Below are 23,676 nucleotides of genomic sequence, written 5' to 3'. Positions count from 1 at the left end.
AATGCATTCAGTTTTGTTATTGGTTACATTATTTCCTGTTTGTTTTGCAGCACATAGTGCTCACACAGCCAACGTTTCATTAGCCAGTCCTGCTGTTCTAGCTTATGCAAGGCCACAGTCAATAGGGATTTCAATTGCTCTAGCAATGCACTAACTGGGGGTTAGTGAAATCAACCATGTGTGGTGTTTAAATGCTTTTTTTGTTCTCTTCTCTTCTCTTCTCTTCTCTCCCCCCCTCTCATATAGCAGAGGGCTCAGAGTCTCATAAATGTTCCCCAGATGTGCTCGGAAACTGCGCTAATGCATAGGGGCCGAGGGCCGAGCCATTTATTACCCGTGTTAATCAATCGCAGTTTTTAAAGAACTGTTTGGCTATGTCCAAAACCACTTAGTACCACACTAAATAGTTTGCCAAAATAACACCAGAAGCATACTGTTTTGACATCAGTATAGTGGATTGCAGTATTGGGCCCTTGGATGAATGAATAGCCTGTTTGCAGAGCATGTGGGCTAGTGGTTATCTCGCGCTGCCCTGCTGTGTGCACTAATCTCACGGGTTTATTTTCTTCTCTGCACTCCAGGAGATGGTATTTCACACCACCTTCATGAACACAGCGTGCGCACACACACAACATAAATTAGACAATTAAAAAAAATTCAAATCCTGCCACAGTTAATTAAAATATGATCTGGTTGATACAAGGAGGACACTTCTGGAGCAGAGGGTCTTTGTTTTGTTTTTTTTCATGGGACAGCCAGATAGAAGGACAAAGAAGTTAGTACTGTAAACCATCAACAAGCCAACGTTTATTTCTAAAGCCTGAAATCACAGGATAACAATCGTGTCACAATGCCGCCTCTGCCCAGGCAACACCTTATAACATTCATGAAGGGGGGGAAAAAAAAAAAAAATCACACACAAAAAAAAAAATTTAGTGGAAGAAATGGAATGGAAGAAAAAAATGGGAGGGGCAATAGTACACCACAAAGTGCTAGGCTCCAACCCTGACACCAACTCAAATGGCTTTCATTTACTCCATGATCTCATTAAGCACACTCAACCAAGTAATCCATTTCATTTTCTCCCTGACACAGTGGAGATTCCACTGCCATGCCCAGCACTGGTCAAGCAGCAGTCCATTATTCTTTAGAAAAGCTCTCATTCTTGTTTGAGGTTTCCAAGGGTGGGGAAGCTCAAACGCTGGCATGCGATACTGCCAACCTACTCTTAGCAGGGACACAGAGGCCAGCTGTTACACCACATTCTGCTCGCCTGGCACAGGAGGTGTGTGAGAAACCCGGGTTCGTACCCACATGGTGCAAACTGCACGACCTTGTACAAGGCTCGACAGTGTAACCGCATCACTTAGTCAATCAAGCCGTTCCACTCGGACTCAATCCTGGTAAGGTAAGCATTTCCCCTCTCACACACAATCTGAGGAGGTACTTCACCGACGAGGCTCTGCAAACAGGAAAATCTCACTAATGGCTTTGCATTTGACACTTTTCATACGCTCCATTAACGTATGCATCTATAGACGCCCTGGTTCATTCAAAGCAGCCACAAACAGTCTAAATAAAAGACGTGAGTGGAGCTGAATAAAGACAACACGGCAATGCTGTGAGGGCCTGCCTACCCGAAACAGCCCAAAGATCAGGACTCTGTACTATACACCGATGACTAGTTTAAACAGTAACAGCAGACTGACGCCAGACCTGTTCATATAGGATATGCACAGCATGCTATTTCTAAAGCTTAAGAAAGAAACTGGAATGTCTGCAGCTTAAGCTCTTTTTAATTAGTCTCTGGTGGCATGGCAGGGAGGGAGCACAGCCGCTACATTGTACACATACCACATGGGTACTAAATATAAGCAGAGGCTGGCACAGATGAAAATTGGCATTTTTTCCTGATCCGAGTTTGTTTTTACTTTCTAATAATGCTCAAGCCTCGCAGCAAAAGTAGTAACTTCAAACAGTGTGGCTCCAGCTGTCTGAAATGTAAAGCCTACAACTTTTGTTTGTCCAACTTTGAGTTTTTAGTTATAGGCTTTGTTTTAAAACAAAAGCTGAAAAGACAGCTTATCGTTGCCTGTAGTGACTTCTCAACTCCTACAGTAACACAGCTTGGCCCAAAACAACGTATAAACGAGACCGTCAATGATGGTGTAGCTCACTCTGGCCCCGTCTAGTCCAGAAGGAACGATCTAAAATGGGCCACCTTGCGCAATAAATGTTGCAAGCTATATATAGAAGCTATATACACCCTGGGAACCGGTTTGCCAGAAAGAATTCAAAACGGCGAGGAATTGATCGAGAAGAAGCGATTTTTCTTGAACTGCTCATTAAGGCTTAATTAGTCTATACCTTCATTAAAGGAGAACTGAAGGCAAATTTTATCATCAAAATTCTCTCATTTTATTAAATATAGGAATGCATTTTGATCGCTATTTTGTCACTGCTATAGCAAGTTATGAGTTTTTGAAATACGCCATGTAATATATCAGTCCATATGTCAAAGCAATGGCCGTAAACGAGATTCGTTGAGACCTGTGCGAGACATCGTAGGACGGAAGTAAAACGTACAGTGGAAATCAAAGTGACCAACATCTGCCAATGTTGTCAAAAGACACGCGCGCCCTCTTTCGAATGCTGATGTGATCAAGCCGAAGTTTTGTTCGTTTTGATAGCAAATCAGGAAAGTTTGAAAAAAGTCGGCAGTAATCGTCATTTAAACTCGTTTTTGTGCAATATTTTGTTTGGGAAAACGGTTTTCAAAATGGCGGCACTGACACCTGGCAGACACGTCATGTTTCGAAGTCTCGCACAAGTCTCGTGAAGATCGTGCGGATAAGCGACGCCTGTCGTGGACCAAACGAACTAAATTCAACATGGCTAAAACCCGAATAGGCCGATAAGTATCATATTTAATTGCAATTAGTTGCCAATACGAGTCACGATATAAGGTTACTAAAACTGAAAACGTAATTGAATAACACGTCAATTAAAAAATAAAGCAAGTTTAAAAATTACTTCAGTTCTCCTTTAATAACTGTAATTAAGCAAATCTGGGTAGGAGTTATATGCACCCTAGGAACCCCTACCTTCATGCCAGAAAGAATCAAAATCGGTGAAGAATTGAAGGAGAAGAAGTGATGTGTGTGGAAACTGCTTGTTAGGGCTTAGAGTAATTACTCCATATCTTCATTATTAATTGCAATTATGCAAATTTGGGCAGAAGCTCTATGCACCCCAGGCAGACTGAGCTTCCTGCCAAAAAGAATAAAAACTGGTGATGAACTGAGAGAGAAGAAGCGATTTTCGTGAAACGTGGACGATGCTCAATGGACGGACGAAACATGATGGCATAAGCTCATCGCCTGTTGGCCGGATGAGCTAATAAAGCTAATCATTACACAGGCCAAGTGGTAATCATCTGAAGGTTCTTGAAGGTCAGCTGAAGTTTTAAGGGTGCCCGTGACCTCTGCATGACCTTTAGCTTAACAAGTAATCTCTAACATGTGAGCAGCCATTAGCCAGAAGGGAACGGAGAGTGAAAGACAATAATACAAATGCATAGAGTTTTCCATTAAAGATGGGTCAAAGGAAATCTATGCTGATGGTAAAGCAGATGATACCATCACTGATGAAGCTAGGATTGCTCTTAAATGGATTTTTACTGGCATAGACAGCCTTTCATTTCCATTTTCAGGCAGTTGAGTTTCAAAGGCTGAACCCAGGCTAAGTCCAGAGTGGTTTTATTCCAGTCAGGCTGGTCCCAAAGGGAGTGATGTGTTCAAGACAAAAGAGCATGATGATATTTGTCACCCATAACACACACACACACACACACACACACACACACACACACACACACACACACACACACCCCACAGGAGACGAAAAGCTGGAGCACGCATTCCGTTCTCACAAGTTAAACCACGCAGCAGTGGCTCAAATGCAGTTTGGTTATATACACCCAAAACACTCATTCATGGAAACAGAAAAGATCACTGTTTCAATCGTAAACATACACAGCAACAACTATGCTGACCGTAACAAAAGTAAGAGAACAAAAGTCATTTAAAGAGCGCGCCAACTTTTGCATACCCTACTCTCTCTAGAGGCATCCTTCAGGTCTCACGGAGGGTCTGTTTACTTCCTGGGAACATCGAGCCTAGATATTTTATTCATTTCCTTGATTGACTGATGCTTATGGTAGTAATGGAGGGGTGGCCATGGTTAGGTCAGGAGATTTATAGAGCAGGAACAGAGAGGAAGATCTTGGAGTCAGAAGGGACAGCTGAATGAACGAATGGCATATGGAAACCGGCATTACGCCATTCAACCGAGCATCAGTGACCATCTACATAAACAGAGCAAATGTTCTGGACTTTATATCCAGTTCCTTTGAAGAGACCAAAGTAATTCCATGTGTAGAAATGGCACTGCTCTGAGGTGTGCAGCAGGGGTGCAGTGCGAGTCCGCAACAGTTGTGTTTGGTTCAGTTCTGCTTGTCATCAAAACAATTACCTTTGATAGTGCCGATGACCCGCTCCAACTGCTGGCTCTCGTTGCGGTCGGGTCGGCAGCTCGGGCTTATCTCCAACGTATAATCCGGACCGTATTCCGTAAAGAACTGCATGGGAAATAAAAACAACTGTTGCTCAGAAAGCAGAACATCCAGTCTGGAAATCCATTCACATGTTAATTCAATAAACCGTTATTTTATTAAAGCTTCAGTATGACTGATCTGAGATTTTCACGTTTCTCACAGCAGCAAGTATAAATGCCTTATGGAGCCGGGGCTCACACGTCAATAACCCAAAGGATACAAGTGTCTGCTTATATCTGCATTTCAGATTTAATTTAAATATAATCTTTGTTTAAAACGATAACTTCCAAGAAGGTAGAAAGAAGGAAGAAACGTAAACATGTTACTAATAAAATCCAGCCATGGCAAAGTTTAACTCAGCGATGGGTAGAAGTTAAGCAAACAATTATCTAACAGGTCCTGGGATTAACATTAGTGTGTGTAGTACTTCAACATGGGACTTTTAATTTGATCGATGAAAAAAACTCAATTTTTTTTTCCAGATATCACTCTGCAGCGCACACACACACTTTCTCTCTCTCCCTCCAAATGGCTGTGCTCTTTGTTATCCAACCCCATGTCTGACCTCTTAGTTTTGAAGGTCAGCCAACAAGCAGAAAAACTTTCCCCTTATTGTGCGATACCAACAGAATGCCAATTAACGATGCATTATGTTTTTCAAATGGAAACAATACCGGCTATCCAACAATACAGTCAGCCATGCTGCTGTGCTAATTTGAAAGACATTGACTGCTTTGTCTTGGAGATATATTTGGCATTTGGATTGGACTAGCAGCAGAGTGGGTTGTGTGTTAGTTCAACTCTGCTTTCAATTATCTCCTGCTTGTTTATCCGGCTTACCTCCGATCCCAAGGCGCTTCGACATGCAAGGGATTATAGAACCTCAACAACACACACCCACAGTATATAAAAATACATGCACATACGGTACTAAAATATTTTACACATACCTTAATATGCATACAAATCCAAATTTATGTAAAAAAACAAAATATTTCACAAGCACATTCATTTACATATACTGTAGCTATCCCCATTACCGTTTGCTACGCTACATGTACACACACAATACGCATGCACTCCTGTATTTTCCCATGAACTCCAGCTTTCCCATGTAGATCAAGCTGAGACAACTCTGTCCGCTTCACCGCTGGACTGTTTGGTTTGGACCACATCAAGACCACTTTGAAGAAGTCGTCGAAGCACAACAAACACGCATAGTATTTGCAGTATTTTGGAGTGTGTGTTACATTTAGTGCATATTTGTGTCTTATCATCATACTATATGCTTGATTTCTTCCCAAACTAATACCGAGTACTTAAAAAGGGGAGGGGGGGGGACGGGACCCTTGGCTTCTTTCCCCTTGGCTTTATGTGAGAAAGACCTCCAAAAGCAGTACCTACAATCAATCACTTCTATCTGCAAACCTTGATGGAGAAAAGAAACTTTCAAAATGCAAACACAACAAGGGTCAAGTTTCTCTTCTTCACAGGACAAGTCACACAAGAACAGCTATGGGAAACTGACACAGAACCCAAGAACAATACATTTAGCATAAAGGTCAAAACGCTGCTCAAAATCTCATTGTCCCTCATACACTTACACAACATAAAAGCTGGTTTAAATATCAGCTCTTGGCTTTGGACCTCTAACCCTCATGTCATAACACCAGGTCTGCTCTGGAACTGACTTCCTCTAGACTTGTTTCCTGCATTTATCCCACTTCAGGAATTGTGGGAGCCAGTCATTTCCCTCACGGGATGGCAGTGCTTTCCCAGCCATGCAGTTCTCGTGTGCTGATCTGAGGTCAGCTGGTGAGTGGCAGTGCCTTTTCAATTGACAGATGTGAATGGATTTACACCCAACACGTATTAAACGCTGCAATGTTTACAATGGAAACAAACACCTCACACAGAAAGGCCTTGGAGTTCATAACAGAGGTGTGATGAACATAACGCGTCAAGCTTCCTCTCTCCAGACATGACACAACAGGAAGGAGGTTCAGAGACCTGGTTCAGGCTGTCCATTTCTTCATGTCGCTTAGAGATTTACTGAGAATTCACACTGGATGGGACACACGTAAACACATCTGAATAACCTAAGCAACTTCTGCTCCTTAAGTGTTACCACCACAACGATATTTTAAGTTAAAGTGGTGCTTGAAAGTTTGTGAACCCTTTAGAATTTTCTATATTTCTGCATAAATATGACCTAAAACATCAGATTTTCACACAAGTCCTAAAAGTAGATAAAGAGAACCCAGTTAAACAAATGAGACAAAAATATTATACTTGGTCATTTATTTATTGAGGACAATGATCCAATATTACGTATCTGAGTGGCAAAAGTATGTGAACCTTTGCTATCAGCATCTGGTGTGACCCCCTTGTGCAGCAATAACTGCAACTAAACGTTTCCGGTAACTGTTGATCAGTCCTACAGTGGTGTAGTGGTTAGCGCTGTCACCTCGCAGCAAAAAGGTTCTGCGTTCGAGCCCCGTGGCTGACGGCGAGGGCCTTTCTGTGTGGAGTTCGCATGTTCTCCCCGTGTCTGCGTGGGTTTCCTCCGGGTGCTCCGGTTTCCCCCACAGTCCAAAGACATGCAGTTAGGTTAACGTGGGGCGGCCTTGGGCTGAAGTGCCCTTGAGCAAGGTACCTGGCCCCTGACGGCTCCCCAGGTGCTCTAGTGTGGCTGCCCACTGCTCTGGGTGTGTGTGTTTTCACTGCTTCAGATGGGTTAAATGCAGAGGATGAATCTCACTGTGCTTGAAGTGTGCATGTGACAAATAAAGGTTTCTTCTTCTACTATATTCTTTTAGCTATTTCTGTTTCTTTTAAATACTTGATAACAAAGCAATATATCTGGCTTGATGATCTCCGCCATTTTGTTTTTCTCTATGAGCTGATATCCTAGTAGTAGTGTAGCCAATCAGAGCACTCGATTGCTCATATCCAGTGACTGTGGATAGAATATAAACCATTATATCAAGGTCTTATATGACATAATATTAAATTAAAAAATTTAAAAAAATTTTAAAATGTCGTTAAATTGAACATATAACTAAATACAATTTAACCTTATTGATCAGAAATATTACATTTGCCCAACATGCCACTAGTATGATTTGTTTTCTTTATGGCGCATTTAAAGGTCTGATGACACAAACATGACTCTATGCAATTTCTTAAATAAACTATACAACATGGCAAACATGTTAGATTTCTGTTATAATTACGTGAAAAGAAGCTGTTGTTACGCAAATATCCAACTTTTAATTGCACAGCGCAAGAAAACTGGGTCCGTGGCTCGCGGCCATGCTGTGACATCAGCGGAAGAACACGCTGCGGTTCACTGGCTGTTCTACTCTGGTTCTACTCAATGGAAATGGCGCATGAAAACGCCGGTGAACTCTCTAGTGCTAGCTCTTCCTCTTCTGGGAGTCTAGAATTGTGTTGATCTCTTCCGAATAGAATCTGATAGTCTACCCTCTTTACCCTTTGCCTCTCGTTGCTAGGCGGCAGTTACATGAAAGCCACAAGCTTTCACAAGCAAATACATGACTGATATCACGCCGACTTTATGATTACATTTATGATTATCATGTAGAATCTATAGCTCTACGTACCTTTATCTTATGTCGTTTCACAACACATGTTCTGACAGGAGGACTGTCTTTGGATCCGGCATAGCTACTAGTAGACCCCCTCCGGAATACTGGCAGTGTTGCCAGATTGGGAGGTTTCCCGCCCAGTTGAGCGGTTTCAAGTGCATTTTGGTGGGTTTTGAACATATTTTGGGCTGGAAAACGTCAGCAGTATCTGGCAACAGATACTGCTGACGTTTTCCAGCCCAAAATATGTTCAAAAACCACCAAAATGCACTTGAAACCACCCAACTGGGCGGGAAACCTCCCAATCTGGCAACACTGTGTAGGCACTGCTGATGGTAGTAACACACGTTTGTGCTGAACTGAACACCCAAGAGATTCTTTTAAGCTGGGAAGGGTGTCAAAACAATCCAAATCGAAGTGTTCAGAGCACAGGACAGATGTTGGTGAGGGCTCCCACTTGTCACGAGTGCACCTGACTTGCTTCACCCACTTTGCATGCAGCTCGGGATCTCTGGGAAACTTGAATAAACTTACCCCATCCTTGTGGGTTTTGGAGCAAAAGCCGGCAACACAACGCGAAGGCATAATAACTATATAAAATGTATAATGATGTATAATAATAATACTAATAATGACAAACTGAACACCTGCCGCATCAACAACAAACTGGTAAGTTAGGAGGAAGGTTCTTTCGCTGACGTCATATAGCTCCTCCTCCTCTTTCGTCTCCTGGGTGCTGCAGCCCCGTCAAATTTGCCCAAATAGCCGCGTTTATCATAACTTGTAAAATAGGCGCCTTCATGAATTAATATATGGATCATCGGGAATTACTTTTTATGCTATAAAACATCGCCAAAGATGTCAAAAACGTGTCATCAGCACTTTAAACTTGATTAAAGGGAGATTGTTCCACATCTGAGTCACCAGATAGGTAAATGATCTGAGAGTCCATTTGCTGTTCGATGTTGGTTGTGTAAATAAAGAACATACTAGTGTTGGCAAACTGCTGTGCTTATAACTGGAACAAAGCACTTCAGGAGATGCCATAGTTGATTATTTTCCTACAGCAGCATGCTCCATTGTGTTTTAATCTGGATAAAGTTCATGACATACGGAAAGTGAAAGTGCACGATATAAATCAATCAATCTCTACAATGAAAAAGACAATAGGGTGGGGGGGGAAAAAAACAAAAAGCAGATTATCTTGTATTTTGAGGGACATGAGTCAGATGGACTGAAACACTGGTTGAAGTGTGAGCGTAACTGCTGTGTGAGACAACTGCAAATGCTTCAGAAGTAATTTAGATGCGAATTAGCATTTACAGTTGAATATAGATTCATGAAGAAATGATGCAACCCTGTTTGAACTTACCCGTGCTCATCTTCCTGACTACAGAGAGAACATGATCCATTTCTTCATTAATGCTGTGCATTAGACCTGTTCGAATATGCTTTAAGCTACTGCTGCACAGTATGCTCTTTGTATTCAGCTACAGATTCTGGATAAGGTTTCTCCGAGTGTTTCGATAAATCTCTAAAAACAGAGTGAGAAATGAATTATAATCAAATGATTACGGTGTCAGACAAAGTGTTGCCAGTGTTGCCAGGGTTCAATATGTTGAGAGAAATATTGCAATGATGACGTATTACATTACATTCATATTGTGCTATTCTTTTCCAGCTCTACCTTCTACATCAACTTAAAAACAGGAAATGAACCCATGTTTAAGGGGCAAATCCTCAGACAACGCAAAAACATCACGTCGTCTAGTCTTACTGCCTTCCTCTGTAGCACCACCTCTGTGTGGTTGTGTGTTTGTGTGAACTGGCCTGTATACCACAATACCGTGTGGAGACAGACTGGGAGGTGGAGAAGCGGCAGATTAACCGTCGCCAGAGTTTGGTGGAGCTCAGAAAAAATCCAACCACCGACAGGGAGTGCACGCAAGCACATGCACAGCCGCATGCACCACCACACGTACACAAGATTCAGAAACGTTATCACACGTTAAAGAACAACTAAAAGAGGATGGTATGAGCTGCTTTAAATCAGTAAATCAAAATCTGTGATGTGCTCCTGCCATACAGTCCTCTTTATCGAGCTGCATTCCAATTATTCAACAGATCCAAATGTACCACAAGGGTAAGATGGTTAAAAGGATTTCTTTGTATGTGCAGCTCTCACACTCTATTCACACCCAATTCTCTTCGCCTAAGAACCAGCACAAACACTAGAAAGTGCGGTCTCTTTTATTCCACGAACTCATCCCAGGAGGGCCAGACCCTCCCCTTCCAAATATCATTCACATGGGACAGGAGTGCTCCTAATCCATTTAGCAATGTTTGACTAGCATAACCACAGCTGTCCTCCAGTGTGTGTGTGCGCGCGCGTGCATATATATATAACTGCATGTGCAGCTTGTACTTGTAATGTATGTGCTAACTGTATAGTTTTCTATATGACACTGACTCTTTAGTCGAGAGAGAGAGAGAGAGAGAGGGAGATCGCACAATAGAGGGAAATGGTGCTGATTGTCCAGCTACCGGTATCTAACACCCTGAAACTTGTACTGGACTCCTCCCAAACTCACCACAAAGTGAACAGAGAGAAAGCGAGAGCACGAGTGTGTGTCTATATCTAGAAGAAAAGGAGAAAGTGCATGTAAAAGAAAAGATGGATACGGGAAAGTAAGTTTAAAAAAAAAAAGACAGCGAGAAGCTGAGTAATGGAGTGAGTCTATGGTGAGGGGAAACACAGGACTTGCTGTTTGTTATTTCACTGGGCTGTGCTGGGAACAGCTCAGCGGAAACGACTAAAAACAAGGCCTAAAAAAGAGGAGAGAGGATGTACACATACAGACAGCCTGCTGAACAGCGATGGCCATTTCCACCCAGGGGTCACAGCCAGGCGCCTAATGCCACGGGTACAAAAACATTATCTGCTTCTCCCACTTATCACTGATAAGGCCAGATAAAGACAAAGCCTAATTCTGCCTGGATGGTTCGTCAGCTGAGGCTTATTTTTAGACTGAGTTGAGGGATTTTCTCATTGTAAAATTATTCCAATTACAAACATTGAAAACATCAAATGAAACACGAAAGATTTAAGCTGAAAGTCGCAGACTAAAGGAACAAACTGTGCCTGGACAGGGCAGAAGCTTTTATCATGGGTATCTGAGGGACCTAGTCAGGCTCAGAGAGGGAGGGATTTGGACGACTCCAAAACAGAGACCTACGCAATAATGCCGCTTACTCATGCTGTATATATGCAGAAAGGCTTCCAAACATATCCAAAGCCAATGCTGGCGCCTTCTGAGATTCCTTCTTTTGGGTGAAGGTGGAATAAAGGCATCCTTCATGTCCCATAAGTTGGAATATCAGCTCCATCAACAGCCAGCACTGACAAATTAATTTAGTCATATCAGCTAATTAACAGTTATTCCACAAAATCAAGTCGTACATGACGACGAGATCGAGTGGAATACCTGTTTTATTCTATCCACATTCACTGGATTTTGAAAAACAGAGCATTTTTTAGAGATGAAAGTGGAGCAAAGGAAAAAACCCTGAAATATGGGGGGTGCGGCAACGTCCCCGGAAAATATTTTAATAACACGCAAAACCCTGCATTCTAGTGCATTTTAGTACTTATTTTCACTAAAACAAGTTATAACTTTTAAGCCTTTTTCTTTCATGTACATTAATGATTAACATGTCAAAAATATCAAATTTAATTCCCCTAGTTAATGAGTAATTTTCCTGAGTGCATTTAGAAAACACGGTGATTTTCCTGCTACACAGTTCATTACTTTGAAAAAAAAAATCAGACAGTTGAAGGTAAACTCAGCAAAATCCCAAAACAGTGCTGTTAAAAAGTAAAGGTCTGTTAGAGTTTCTAAAGCTTTCAGGTTGGGGACCTTGAGCCTCGTTTATCAATCTTTTAGTCGAGTTGTGCGTTTGCAGAAGCTAAAGTGAACTAAACATTTCCAATTCATATTTATGCGAGTTGAAGCCAATTGTTTACATTAGTTCATATTGTCTGTAAACTTAAACACACCAATGAATAACAAATTTCTCATATAAATTAGGGGCATCGGGTGTGTGTGTCACACACTGACTAGCAGCCTGAGTACATTACGTAACAAAAAATAATTCCCATTGCTAGTTTTAGGCAGCTTAGAAACCGGCTCTTCCATTATTGCTGTTTCTTCCACGTTTTCTTGATGTTGTGATCTAGAAACGGCACTAAAACTTAGCTTCGAAACCACAAAATGCAACTTTGATGGGGAAAAAAATTAATAAATTGCTTACCTCTCTTCACATCGAAAGGAGGAGGAAAGTTTTGCTTGTTTTGACATGGCGAATTATTAACACAAGTAATTCGCAACTAAAACGGTGTCAGTCCTGTGCGCCTTAGCACATGCACCTGAAGGCGCACCTTGGGCGCGCGCGCCCAACGAGCTCCGGCACGCGCGCCGTTAACAAAGAACACCTGTCTTTAATCAACGAACTATGGTTGGGCTATTTAAGGACTGCGCCCATGCAAGGACGATGCGAAGTATTACGCCGCATCTAGGAACGCGGAAAATCCGAAAAATAAATTTTCTCCATTCGGAAAACCGGTGATTTTCAAGAGTTGTCAAATATCCGGATTTCCGGGTCATTAGCAGAAAAAATCCGGAGGAAAATCTAAAAATACGGAATTCCGGAACACTTTCATGACTAATTTTTATTTGAATTTTTTACAAATTCAATAAATAAAAACTTTATACAAAACGCCTGACAAAATCATTTCCACTTAGAATGTAAACAAACCGGCAAAAAAAAAAAATGACAGGAGCAATTTGTGAAAAATGCTATAATAATTCTTGAAAAAAAAAAAGATACGTTCTTACCATCAAATACTTTTATTCCATATTTTCTTGCTTTTTTCGTATTTTTGGGGGTTTTTGTTTTGGAGTAGTTTTTATTTCGCCCTCAGTTGGTTTAGCAACACGCGCCACCATTTTGTTTTTTCTCTACTCACGGTATATGAGCTGATAGCCTAGTCGTAGAGTAGCCAATCAGAGGGCGCGATTGCTCATATCCAGTGAATGTGGATAGAATAATTGTACTTATTTTTGGCTGATGTAGTCGTAGAATATTCGTTCCATTATCTAACAGACTTTTGAGAGTTAGCACATGCTGGTAGCTTGGCAACAGTGTGAAGCCTACTTTAAACAGTTACCTCACTATCATAGATATCAAAGTGCTGCCTTCTAGGAGACCGCCTTATGAGACAACACAGGCAAAAGGTAAAGGATGAAGGCATCCATCCATCCATTATCCGTAACTGCTTATCCTGTGCAGGGTCGCAGGCAAGCTGGAGCCTATCCCAGCTGACTACGGGCGAAAGGCGGGGTACACCCTGGACAAATCATCACAGGGCTGACACAGACAACCATTCACACTCACATTCACACCTACGGTCAATTTAGAGTCACCAGTTAACCTAACCTGCATGCCTTTGGACTGTGGGGGAAACCAGAGCACCCGGAGGAAACCCACGCGGACACGAGGAGAACATGCAAACTCTGCACAGAAAGGTCCTCGCTGGCCACTGGGCTTGAACCCCGGACCTTCTTGCTGTGAGGCGACAGCGCCAACCACTACACCACCGTGCCGCCCGAGGATGAAGGCAGCTACAGCGAATGTTTTGGACACAGCTTGAGACTCCAGCTCTACCATAGGACAGGTGCACATAGTGCATTACGGGAATGCAGACAAGTGTCTGAAATAGCAAGAGACAGGAAGAGTTTATGTTCGTTACAGGGATAATGGGATGAATTAAGACTTAAGACATTTAGAACTTACAAATTTTATGAACCGAAAAGCAGACTTTTGTACACATCTACTGCAAACCGTAAAGTGTTGAACGTGCGAGAAAAAGCTTCATCAACCTCATGACTGCTTTCCTAAATAAAAGGAAAAGAAAAGACAGTTCTGTCCTCAGCTGGGGTTTAGCTATATAACCCTCTGTTGGCCTTCCATTTGGTCATCTGCCTGTGTGAGTGTGCGGAGCTCGACTGCTTGAATGAAGCTGTTGTATTCCCTACTTTAGTATCTCTGCCTCTTATTGTTTCCACTGTTGGCAGGGCAAAACATAGAAAGAGTCTCCAGCACAGAAAGAAAGACAAGTAAAGTAGCGTTCCATGCTCAAATAGCTTTCGACATTCGGTTAGTTCCTTACACTTTATATCAGCTTTATGTCTTTCTCTTTCCCCAATTGTCCATCTGATCGCCTTCTCTGAACTCATACTACAGCTAAAGAGTGTTTTGTTTGGCCTGGATGGACACACAATAGTGGCGGAGAGAGGGAGCCCGTGCATGCGGTGGGGGACTCTTGCTGTGATTTGAAAGACTGAAGGGAAAAAATAAGAGAGAGACTATGAAAAGAGGAAGGAGGGGGGAGGGCGTAAGACGGGTGATGAGGAGAAGAGAGGAGCGCTCACAGTGTGCACCTCGTATACTGAAGTTTCGACAGGCAGAGTTGGGGTTAAAGATAGTTTAAGCAAAGGAAGGTCACCACTAATGGGAAAACATTTACAGGGCTATACAGGGAATCTGAGAATGACATACGAGAAATGAGGCTGGACTCTCCTCAAGGGACTGGGTTTAAATACTTCCCAGGGTACGACATAAACCATAACATCAATGTTCCTCAATACATTATGCAATAAAGTGATTATCATGGATGTATATTTGTGCTATAACACTAATAGCTGACTATAAATTATAGTGTCTTTATAAGCTGATATGGAGCTTTAGGCTGAAATCTAATTAAGGTGGTTAATGGAAATTGCTCCACAGCACTGCTGAATGCTCAATTATAATGAGTCAGATTAATCTTCCACAGCATCACAGCTCAGACAGTCGTGCTGGTTGCAGGGTTTATATTAATTATTTATATTCATACACTTGTAATATGTTAGCATTTCTATAGGAGGAACTTGTATGCAGGGCTTTCTCCAAAGCATGGATACGTGGTGCTCCGCAGCGCTGTGAGATGTCAGCGCCACACTGTCACTTGCACACCAAAAGAAGAGTGCTCGGAGAGCACAATATCCTCCGCTGGCGACTATGCCATAACTCTGGTAAAATGTGACTGAACTGAACGAAATCGCAATATGCGTATTAGCGACATATAACAAAGAATCCTGTCAAGTTGCGTGAAATTCCTCAAATTGGCTGGCGAGCGGGTCTGTATCCTACAGTACGGACCCTGGTTACGGACCTCTGGTGACTCGTTCGTTCACAACAACAAACATAGTAGCAATTTTTGTCAACATGTATTTTCACATTTCTCAGGAGAATAGCATTAATTTTACAGCATGGATAACAACAACAGTGTTCACAGCGAAAGCGAGTTTTACTACCCTGAGGAAGAAGAAATAAAAGAAAACATTTCAGGAGAAAGCTAAAAACCTGTAAATTGCTAACGCCGAGCAAAAACATGGCTGACTCCTGAATGACTCAATTTTGTATAAATAGGGGACGACATAGGCGGCAAAATATAGTTTTTTTCCTGCCATGGAAGTGCACTCGTATACCGAGGAGAAAGCAATTTGCATTACAGCCGTGAATGAGGATTCAAAATGGCGGCTCGGCTCGGTTTTCCCTTTCGGGCGCTCTCGTTTTCTGTTAGAATTTGGTAAAGAAAAAAAAATAGTATTTACCAGCTTAAGGTCGGTCCGTATGGTGAAATACCGTGACCTCGGCCTTGAATACTGACCTTGGCCCAGAGGGCCTCGCTCAGTACTTTCAAGACCTCGGTCACGGTATTTCACGATACAGACCTCCTATCTCCTGGAACTCAACTCAGAAGTGAAAAAGGGTTTCGCTGCGTGCACTGCCTGCCATTCGCAACATGCATAAAACCATGTTCTCAGCACTGGTCGCTAGATGGCGCTGTTGTGTGATTTGACCTCGATTCTGGTCCTGGCATCCTCATCTCATCTCATTATCTGTAGCCGCTTTATCCTGTTCTACAGGGTCGCAGGCAAGCTGGAGCCTATCCCAGCTGACTACGGGCGAAAGGCGGGGTACACCCTGGACAAGTCGCCAGGTCATCACAGGGCTGACACATAGACACAGACAACCATTCACACTCACATTCACACCTACGGTCAATTTAGAGTCACCAGTTAACCTAACCTGCATGTCTTTAGACTGTGGGGGAAACCGGAGCACCCGGAGGAAACCCACGCGGACACGGGGAGAACATGCAAACTCCGCACAGAAAAGCCCTCGCCGGCCACGGGGCTCGAACCCGGACCTTCGCTAACCAATACACCACCGTGCCAACCATCCTGGCATCCTGGAATTGGAAAATGAAGAGGCGTGCTAGGAAGTGTTTTGATTTCAAATCTAATTTTGCCCCTTGCATATTTGACAAGAAACAACAAATTTAATAAAAAGTCAAATTGTGCCTAAATCAGCCCTAGATGCCACCAGAATGCACCATTCGAAGCCTCTAATTTCAAAAATTTCAAGGGGAGCATGCCCCCGCACCCCCTTATCCGCATCCGGGGCCCTCCGGGCCAGGCCAGCCCTTACAGGCTGGGTTCTGCATCAGTAGCACCGCTCTGGTATATATTTTTTTTCTGTGGAAAGCCCTGACATGGTTGATGTTCCACATAATAGAAGCCTAATAATAAACACAGTTTTTTTTAAACAGCATGTAATTATTGATGTAAGGAGATATTTAGGTAAAGAAACCGTTCCTTTATGTTTTCTGACTCAGGAGAATCTTCAGCGTCTGCGGTTTCTTAACATGACATGCTGTGTTTTTTGTCTTAATAACTTTGAGAGGAAAAACAGATGTTCTCTCACCAGCCTCTGTTCATAGCTGCTATAATATAAGGGATAACAGGAACCTACTTGTTTTGTGGATGTCCTACAACATTAAACATTAACTATAAATGACTAAAAGTGTGTTATTTAATTAATAGAACAACTGAAATCAGTAACAACCTGATGTGGTTATAGAGGAATAAAACACTTCTGGACCGGGGCGATTTCTCAGAGACAACAAGGGAAGCCGAGCTTCCCCTAAAATTCTCTCCCCAAACTGCGGCGTCTATGACGTTGAATTCTCATTAAAACGATAACTTGCATAACATAATATATGCCCAAGATTGTATTTATGTTCATAACTATCCTGTAACTTATTTGAGTGATGTCTGACGAACTTGCAGTTCGCTACGAGAAGCACCTTTGCTGCCAGGCTGTAACCTTTCTTATTTCAATGGGCTCTATGGACTGGCAGCAGTGTTGCCAGATTGGGCGGTTTTAAGTGCATTTTGGCGGGTTTTGAACATATTTTGGGATGGAAAACGTCAGCAGTATCTGGCAACACTGACTGGCAGCCGGGTATCCGTTGCAGTCTACGAGACGGCTCTGAACAGCCAATTTCGGCTAGTTGTTATTGGTTAAAATCAACAAAATCGTCACTTCCAGGGAAGCCGGGCTTCTCTGGGACTAAACGAGACAGTGGGAGGGACAAGAAGCCGGGCTGATAAAGGATTATTGGAGGTAGTGTTTGAAAGACATGAGGAGGGCGGTACTTCGGCGAGGAACACGGAAGTATGATCAGTCAGTCCCTAGCGGATGTTGAGAAAGTGTAGTCGTGTGCCAAAGTGCTGTCCGAATTTCTTTTCATCTAAACGTTTCTTCTCATTGATGTCTCTGTACATTACTCTGTAAATAAATGTAAATATTACTCGTTGTGCTCCGTTAACTTTCATCCATTCTATCAGTTTGATCATTCGTGAATTCACTCGTTTATTTCATTTGTAGTTCAATCTGGTTGTAGGCTAGCTTGAGCCTTATTGGGATCTGCAGTGCTAGCTGCTAACAGAAATTGGTGAAGTCTCTGGAAAGCACAACCAGCTGGTATGACAGGGTCACAGACCATTTTCTGGAAAAGGAGCGGAGGGCAGAATTTGTGTATAAATAGTGTTCATGTTCATGAATCTGAAGTGTGTATATTGTTCAGTAATGTTAAGAGAATGGTGGGCTCTGTGTTATAGGTTATACCTGGGTATAATATTCAAGGTTCTGTGTGTTGCATAGCCTACCTGGTTATGAATTTCCAGACTGTGTTGCAGAAGATGTTCAAGGATGTGTTGCACAGCTGGGTGTTGTGTTAAAGACTCTGTGTTGCATATCAGGGTATGATGTTCAAGGCTCTTCGTTGAATAGCCAGTGATTTTTGGATGTTTGATATTTTTGATTAAGGATATGAGGCACTAGCCTGGCAAGCCAGACTATAACATGAAATGTACAAGCAAAAATACTTTCTGCCACTAGGTAGGGTTGTCTAGTTCACTATGCTAATGGGGCACACCTTTCTATGCTTTGATATCCGGCCTACAGGTTTTACGATGAATGCGTAAAATGGGCTTCCCCTGTTTTAAAAACCAGCAGCCGCCACTGTTCTGGCCATGCTGTTACTGGGTGGGAAAATCTCACACCGTTCCGTCACTGATTATTTTTGTATAACAGCATGCACGGTTGTGCTTTATTCCTAATTTAGGCACATGATAAGATAGGATAGAATAAAAGCACAATAACCCCACATGCTTTCTATTCCACGCCGTGGTCAGTCCACGTTTACGCAGTCTTTTTTGAGGTGCTTGGCCAATAATGAGGTTAAAGGTCAACCTCTTGCCAGAGTTCAGGTTTGAAGAAACAAGAGCATCTTTTCTTTAGCTGACCATGAAAGCGCCCTCTATAGCGCTAAAAGACCCTCTTTGTGAGTGTGAGAGGGAGAGAGATATCAACCTATCACTGTACATTCAGAAAGCTCTTCCATCCAGCTACCCTCCCCTACAAACACTGTCTCTCCGGCTCTCTCTCTACTGAAGAAGCAATTATGTGGGAATTTACAATCCTTCTTCTCCAAAAAAAAAAACCCTTCCTTTCAGTATGATGTGTGCACACACATGCCCTTTCTTTCTCCAAGGAAAGAGGAGAGAGGGAGAAAAAGGTTGAGGAAAGAAAAGCACAAGCCCCTCTCTGTCAGGCGGCAGGGACAGAGTGGTATTGTTAAGACCCCCTTCACACTGTGCTCGCGCACACACACACGCGCACACACACCCCTCCTCTTTGAATCACATGAAAACAAATGCGTTTATTGAGAGGCGCTTGGACATCTTTGATTAGAGCCAGTGACTCAGCAGAGGGGAGGGGGGGTAGACGAAGGATGGAAGGAAGAGGATGATTTTTAGGGAGTGTTGAAAGTAAAGAGGGGATGGGGTCTTACCTCGTGGTCTGGTATCTCTGAGGACAGAGTCTGGTCCAGGACTGTCCCTGTCAGATAGGTCCAGCAGCGGGCGGTATTCGCAAGGTTATACCCACCTGAGAGAGAGAGAGAGAGAGAGAGAGAGAGAGAATCTCAGCAAAGGGCCTTATTGTACTGCTGTAATTACTACCTTTCATCCAATGCTTAGTCAGGCAGGTCTGGAGTTCAGAGCTCTTTTCAAAATGGCTAAAATCACAAAGTTTACTTTCTTACCACCCCCCCATTTAATCACACACTAATAAACTTTTTGGCCGAGGCTTCAACCTGGCAACAGGAACAAGAGGCAACCAGCAGGAACGGACAAACACAATCGGCGTCCCTGACATGAGCTCGTCTTTGAGCTTTTGTTACGCATGATCAACTTGACTGCTTAACACTAGTGCAAAAATGGAATTCTACTTATCAACACAAATAAACACGCTGCTTTACTGTCGCGTGATTGTGATGAGGGTCGTGACGGTTAACTCCGAATCGCTTTGAAAGATTTCAATGCCGTCTCGAAGCCCACCAGACCAGATAGCAGGATTCAAACTGCTTTATTCTTGCTTTATTTTACATCTCAGAGGTGCTGGGACAAAATAAGCAGACTGGACTTTTCGCTGAACTTCTTTAATAAGATATATATAAATATATATGTCATATTTATACACTACCATTCAAAAGTTTGGGGTCACTTTGAAATGTCCTTATTTTTGAAAGAAAAGCACTGTTCTTTTCAATGAAGCTCACTTTAAACTAATCAGAAATCCACTCTATACATTGCTAATGTGCTAAATGACTATTCTAGCTGCTGGTTTTTGGTGCAATATCTCCATAGGTGTATAGAGGCCCATTTCCAGCAACTCTCACTCCAGTGTTCTAATGGTACAATGTGTTTGCTCATTGCCTCAGAAGGCTAATGGATGATTAGAAAACCCTTGTACAATCATATTAGCACAGCTGAAAACAGTTGAGCTCTTTAGAGAAGCTATAAAACTGACCTTCCTTTGAGCAGATTGAGGCCCTGTCCACACGGCAACGGATTCAAGTGAATCTGATAAAATTGTTTATCGTTTCGGCCTGGCGTCCACACGGCACCGGCGTTTTGGGTGCCCCAAAACGATATTTTTTGAGAACAGGTTCCAGAGTGGAAAAATCTGGCAACGGCGCCGTTGCGAAGTCGTCTGGATGAGTAGAACGGATTTGTTTACAATGACGTCACAACCACATGACTAGAACAAGCAGCACTCTCGCTGTTTTATATGAACCACTGCATTGCATTCACTTTTGTATACAGCTTTTCTTTTAAATAAACAAGTAACTGAACCATTTCTTGAATTTCTTTTTTTTATTGGATAAGACTGCTTTTCAAAATGTTCACACACAATATAAAAAGTTATATAAATTATATAAAAATGCTTTTCAAAATGTTCACACACAATAAGAAAATTAAGTTATATAAAACTATGCACACTAATAAAACTCATTTCTACACACAGAAGGCACGATTTCCTCGCATAGTCGCAGCCATCTTCTTCTTGTTGTGTGTTTGTTCCTGTAAGTATTTCACGCCGGGTAGAAGAAGGGGTTTATGCGCATGCGTCCTACTTCTTCTATTGTTCTGGTGTCTCCGATGGGACCGTCTAAAGGCCAATTTATGCTGACAATGCAGTCCTCACAGATGGTGTCGCAGATGGCGTCTGCGTAGCCCCCCCCCTTCGCAGACGCTCTGCGCGCACCTCCCAAAAATTGTGACCACCGCAGAAGCCTCACAGACAGCGTCGCAGACAAGAGGGCTCTGATTGGTCCACTCTACATCCGCTGTACACGCACTTCCGCTTCCCTACTTTCCCGGTTTGGTTTGTTTTCACTACCGCCATTTTTAAAAACACGAGCGAAGATGGAGCAGCACGAAGAGCGGTTGATCGAGGAAGTGAGGAAGTACGTACATCTATACGACTCCAGTTCTAGTCATTATAAGTAACTGGAGGATAAACACTCTACTAACCACACCCACCAAGTACTCCTAGCGATTTTGCGACTTCGCGCCCCCTTGCGTTGTGGTGGTGAATAACATCGCGCACGCCTATTACTCCCCGCTCAACGATAAATTACAACTGTCTGCGAAAAGCTATCTGCGAAAGCCTTGTCGCAAGAGCATGCAGAGGCCCTTACAGCGCATGTAGAGGTGTGGCATGTGTATTGCATCGTTTTCAGCAAGCGTTGCCTTGCCATATGTACCTGATATTTTACTGATCCGTTGCCCATGTGGACGCGATATTTTTTTAAATAAAATCTCGTTGCTGTTGTCGTGTGGATGTAGCCTGAGTTTCTGGAGCATCACATTTGTGGGGTCGATTAAATGCTCAAAATGGCCAGAAAAATGGCTTGACTATATTTTCTATTCATTTTACAACTTATGGTGGGAAATAAAAGTGTGACTTTTCATGGAAAACACAAAATTGTCTGGGTGACCCCAAACTTTTGAACGGTAGTGTGTAAATGTGCAAATATTCTTAGGTGTTGTTGGTATTCGGATGGTTGCCGTGTAAAGAATAGCAGTGTACTAAACGCACACTAACCTCCTCCCAGCAACAGTGTAGGTAGCTTCCACTCCAGCACATGGCTCAGGCATTTGCTTACCCCCACTGGAGTCATGTTAAAAGAGCACATGGGGTCGCCAGCCATGGTGTCCGCCCCTAACTGCATCACTACTGCTTCAGGGTTAAACAGCGCTTTCACTTCCTGTATGACACTGTCAAAAACAAAAGGCTCAATAAGTTTCCATATCAGATGCTCAATTTAATCTGCATTTATAAGCACAAACTTGGAGGTAAATCAGCATCGCAGTTCTCTGTGAGGAGCAGCAGCAGACCTGGTAAAAACCTGAAGGTAGCGATCATCTCTGATTCCATCCTCCAGAGGCACGTTAACAGCATACCATCTGCCCTTCCCGAGGCCTGTGTCGGACACATCACCTGTACCTGCGGAAATGAAAGCACTACTAATCAGGCTTGTAGTACTCGAGTCTGACTTGTGCCCTAATTTTAAGGACTTGTGACATGACTTGGATGTGATCACTGATGACTCGGACTCGTGCATTAACTGCATTCGGACTCGTAAATTGGAGACGAGGACTCGGATTTTTTCTTTATTTTTTGTAAAATGCCATAACGATTTGGCATAAGATATTTATATCTACATTGATTTTATACTAATTTCGTGCAAGGGAATGCACATTCACCTGTTCATACATCATGTTCAGGAACAAACTAACGTTGATGGCGCTAAAATGCCTGGAGAGAATGTCCCTAGGATTGTCCGCTTTGCTTATAGAGACTTCTTGTGCAGTGAGAAAAAAAACCCCCGCACTGCTATGCGTTCCATATGTAGAAAAACTATCGAGGAGACGACAGGGACAACCTCGAACTTCAATCATCATTTGGCAAGACTTCACCCAGAGAAGGAAGTGACACACTACGTTCACACTGCAGGCTGAAGTGACTCAAATCCGATCTTTTCGCCCATATCTGACCTGTATCCGATCTTTTATTGACAATATGAACGACACAGATCCGATTTTTTCAAATCCGACCCAGGCCGTTTGGATACGTGGTCCTAATTCCGATTCCTATCCGCTCTTTTCATATGCGACTTCAGTCTGAACCGCCAGGTCGCATTCATCCGACTTACACGTCATCAACAAGCCACAAACGTCACTATTCTGCGCTGAAGTAGGCGGCGGGTCTCTCAAAAAAAGTTACAACAACATGGCGCATAATCACGGGCGCAGATAGAGGGTGGGACTCGTCCCACCCAGATTTAAATTCACCTCGTTCGGTCCCCCCCACTTATAGGGAGGAAAAAACGTCTATGCTGTCTTTCTTTGCATAAGGCAAACCTCACGGAAAAATCAAAAGACTAATTACCATTCGGTTTATTGAGGTGCACAGCAGTGTATACATAGTTGCAACAACTCACATAAAACAAAACAAAGACTGATATTCGGTTGGTTGAGCTGCGCAGACTGCACAGGTTGCGAGCTCGAGCTTGGTTGCTATGGTTACTAACAACAAGTTTGACAGGCATATCGGGGTTGGGGTTGGTTTGCTGGCAGCTTTGTCCCC

At 42.8% G+C, this 23,676-nt stretch overlaps 1 protein-coding gene across 3 annotated transcripts in view; it reads right to left on the bottom strand.

Moving 5' to 3' along the window:
• hdac8 (histone deacetylase 8) overlaps positions 1–23,676 on the bottom strand; it is a 50,797-nt gene that overhangs the window by 3,545 nt on the left and 23,576 nt on the right. For all 3 annotated transcript variants that reach the window (XM_060922595.1, XM_060922667.1, XM_060922741.1), the window contains 4 exons: positions 22,425–22,533; positions 22,132–22,304; positions 19,532–19,626; positions 4,534–4,639 (listed from right to left, as the gene is read on the bottom strand). In XM_060922595.1, the coding sequence (XP_060778578.1) occupies positions 4,534–4,639; positions 19,532–19,626; positions 22,132–22,304; positions 22,425–22,533 (483 nt within the window). The remainder of the gene's footprint in view (positions 1–4,533; positions 4,640–19,531; positions 19,627–22,131; positions 22,305–22,424; positions 22,534–23,676) is intronic.

Source organism: Neoarius graeffei, chromosome 1 (assembly GCF_027579695.1).
Source record: "Neoarius graeffei isolate fNeoGra1 chromosome 1, fNeoGra1.pri, whole genome shotgun sequence".
Lineage (NCBI taxonomy): Eukaryota > Metazoa > Chordata > Actinopteri > Siluriformes > Ariidae > Neoarius > Neoarius graeffei.
Note: the sequence above shows the minus strand (reverse complement) of the source record. Positions and strands in the feature narration are given on the sequence as shown.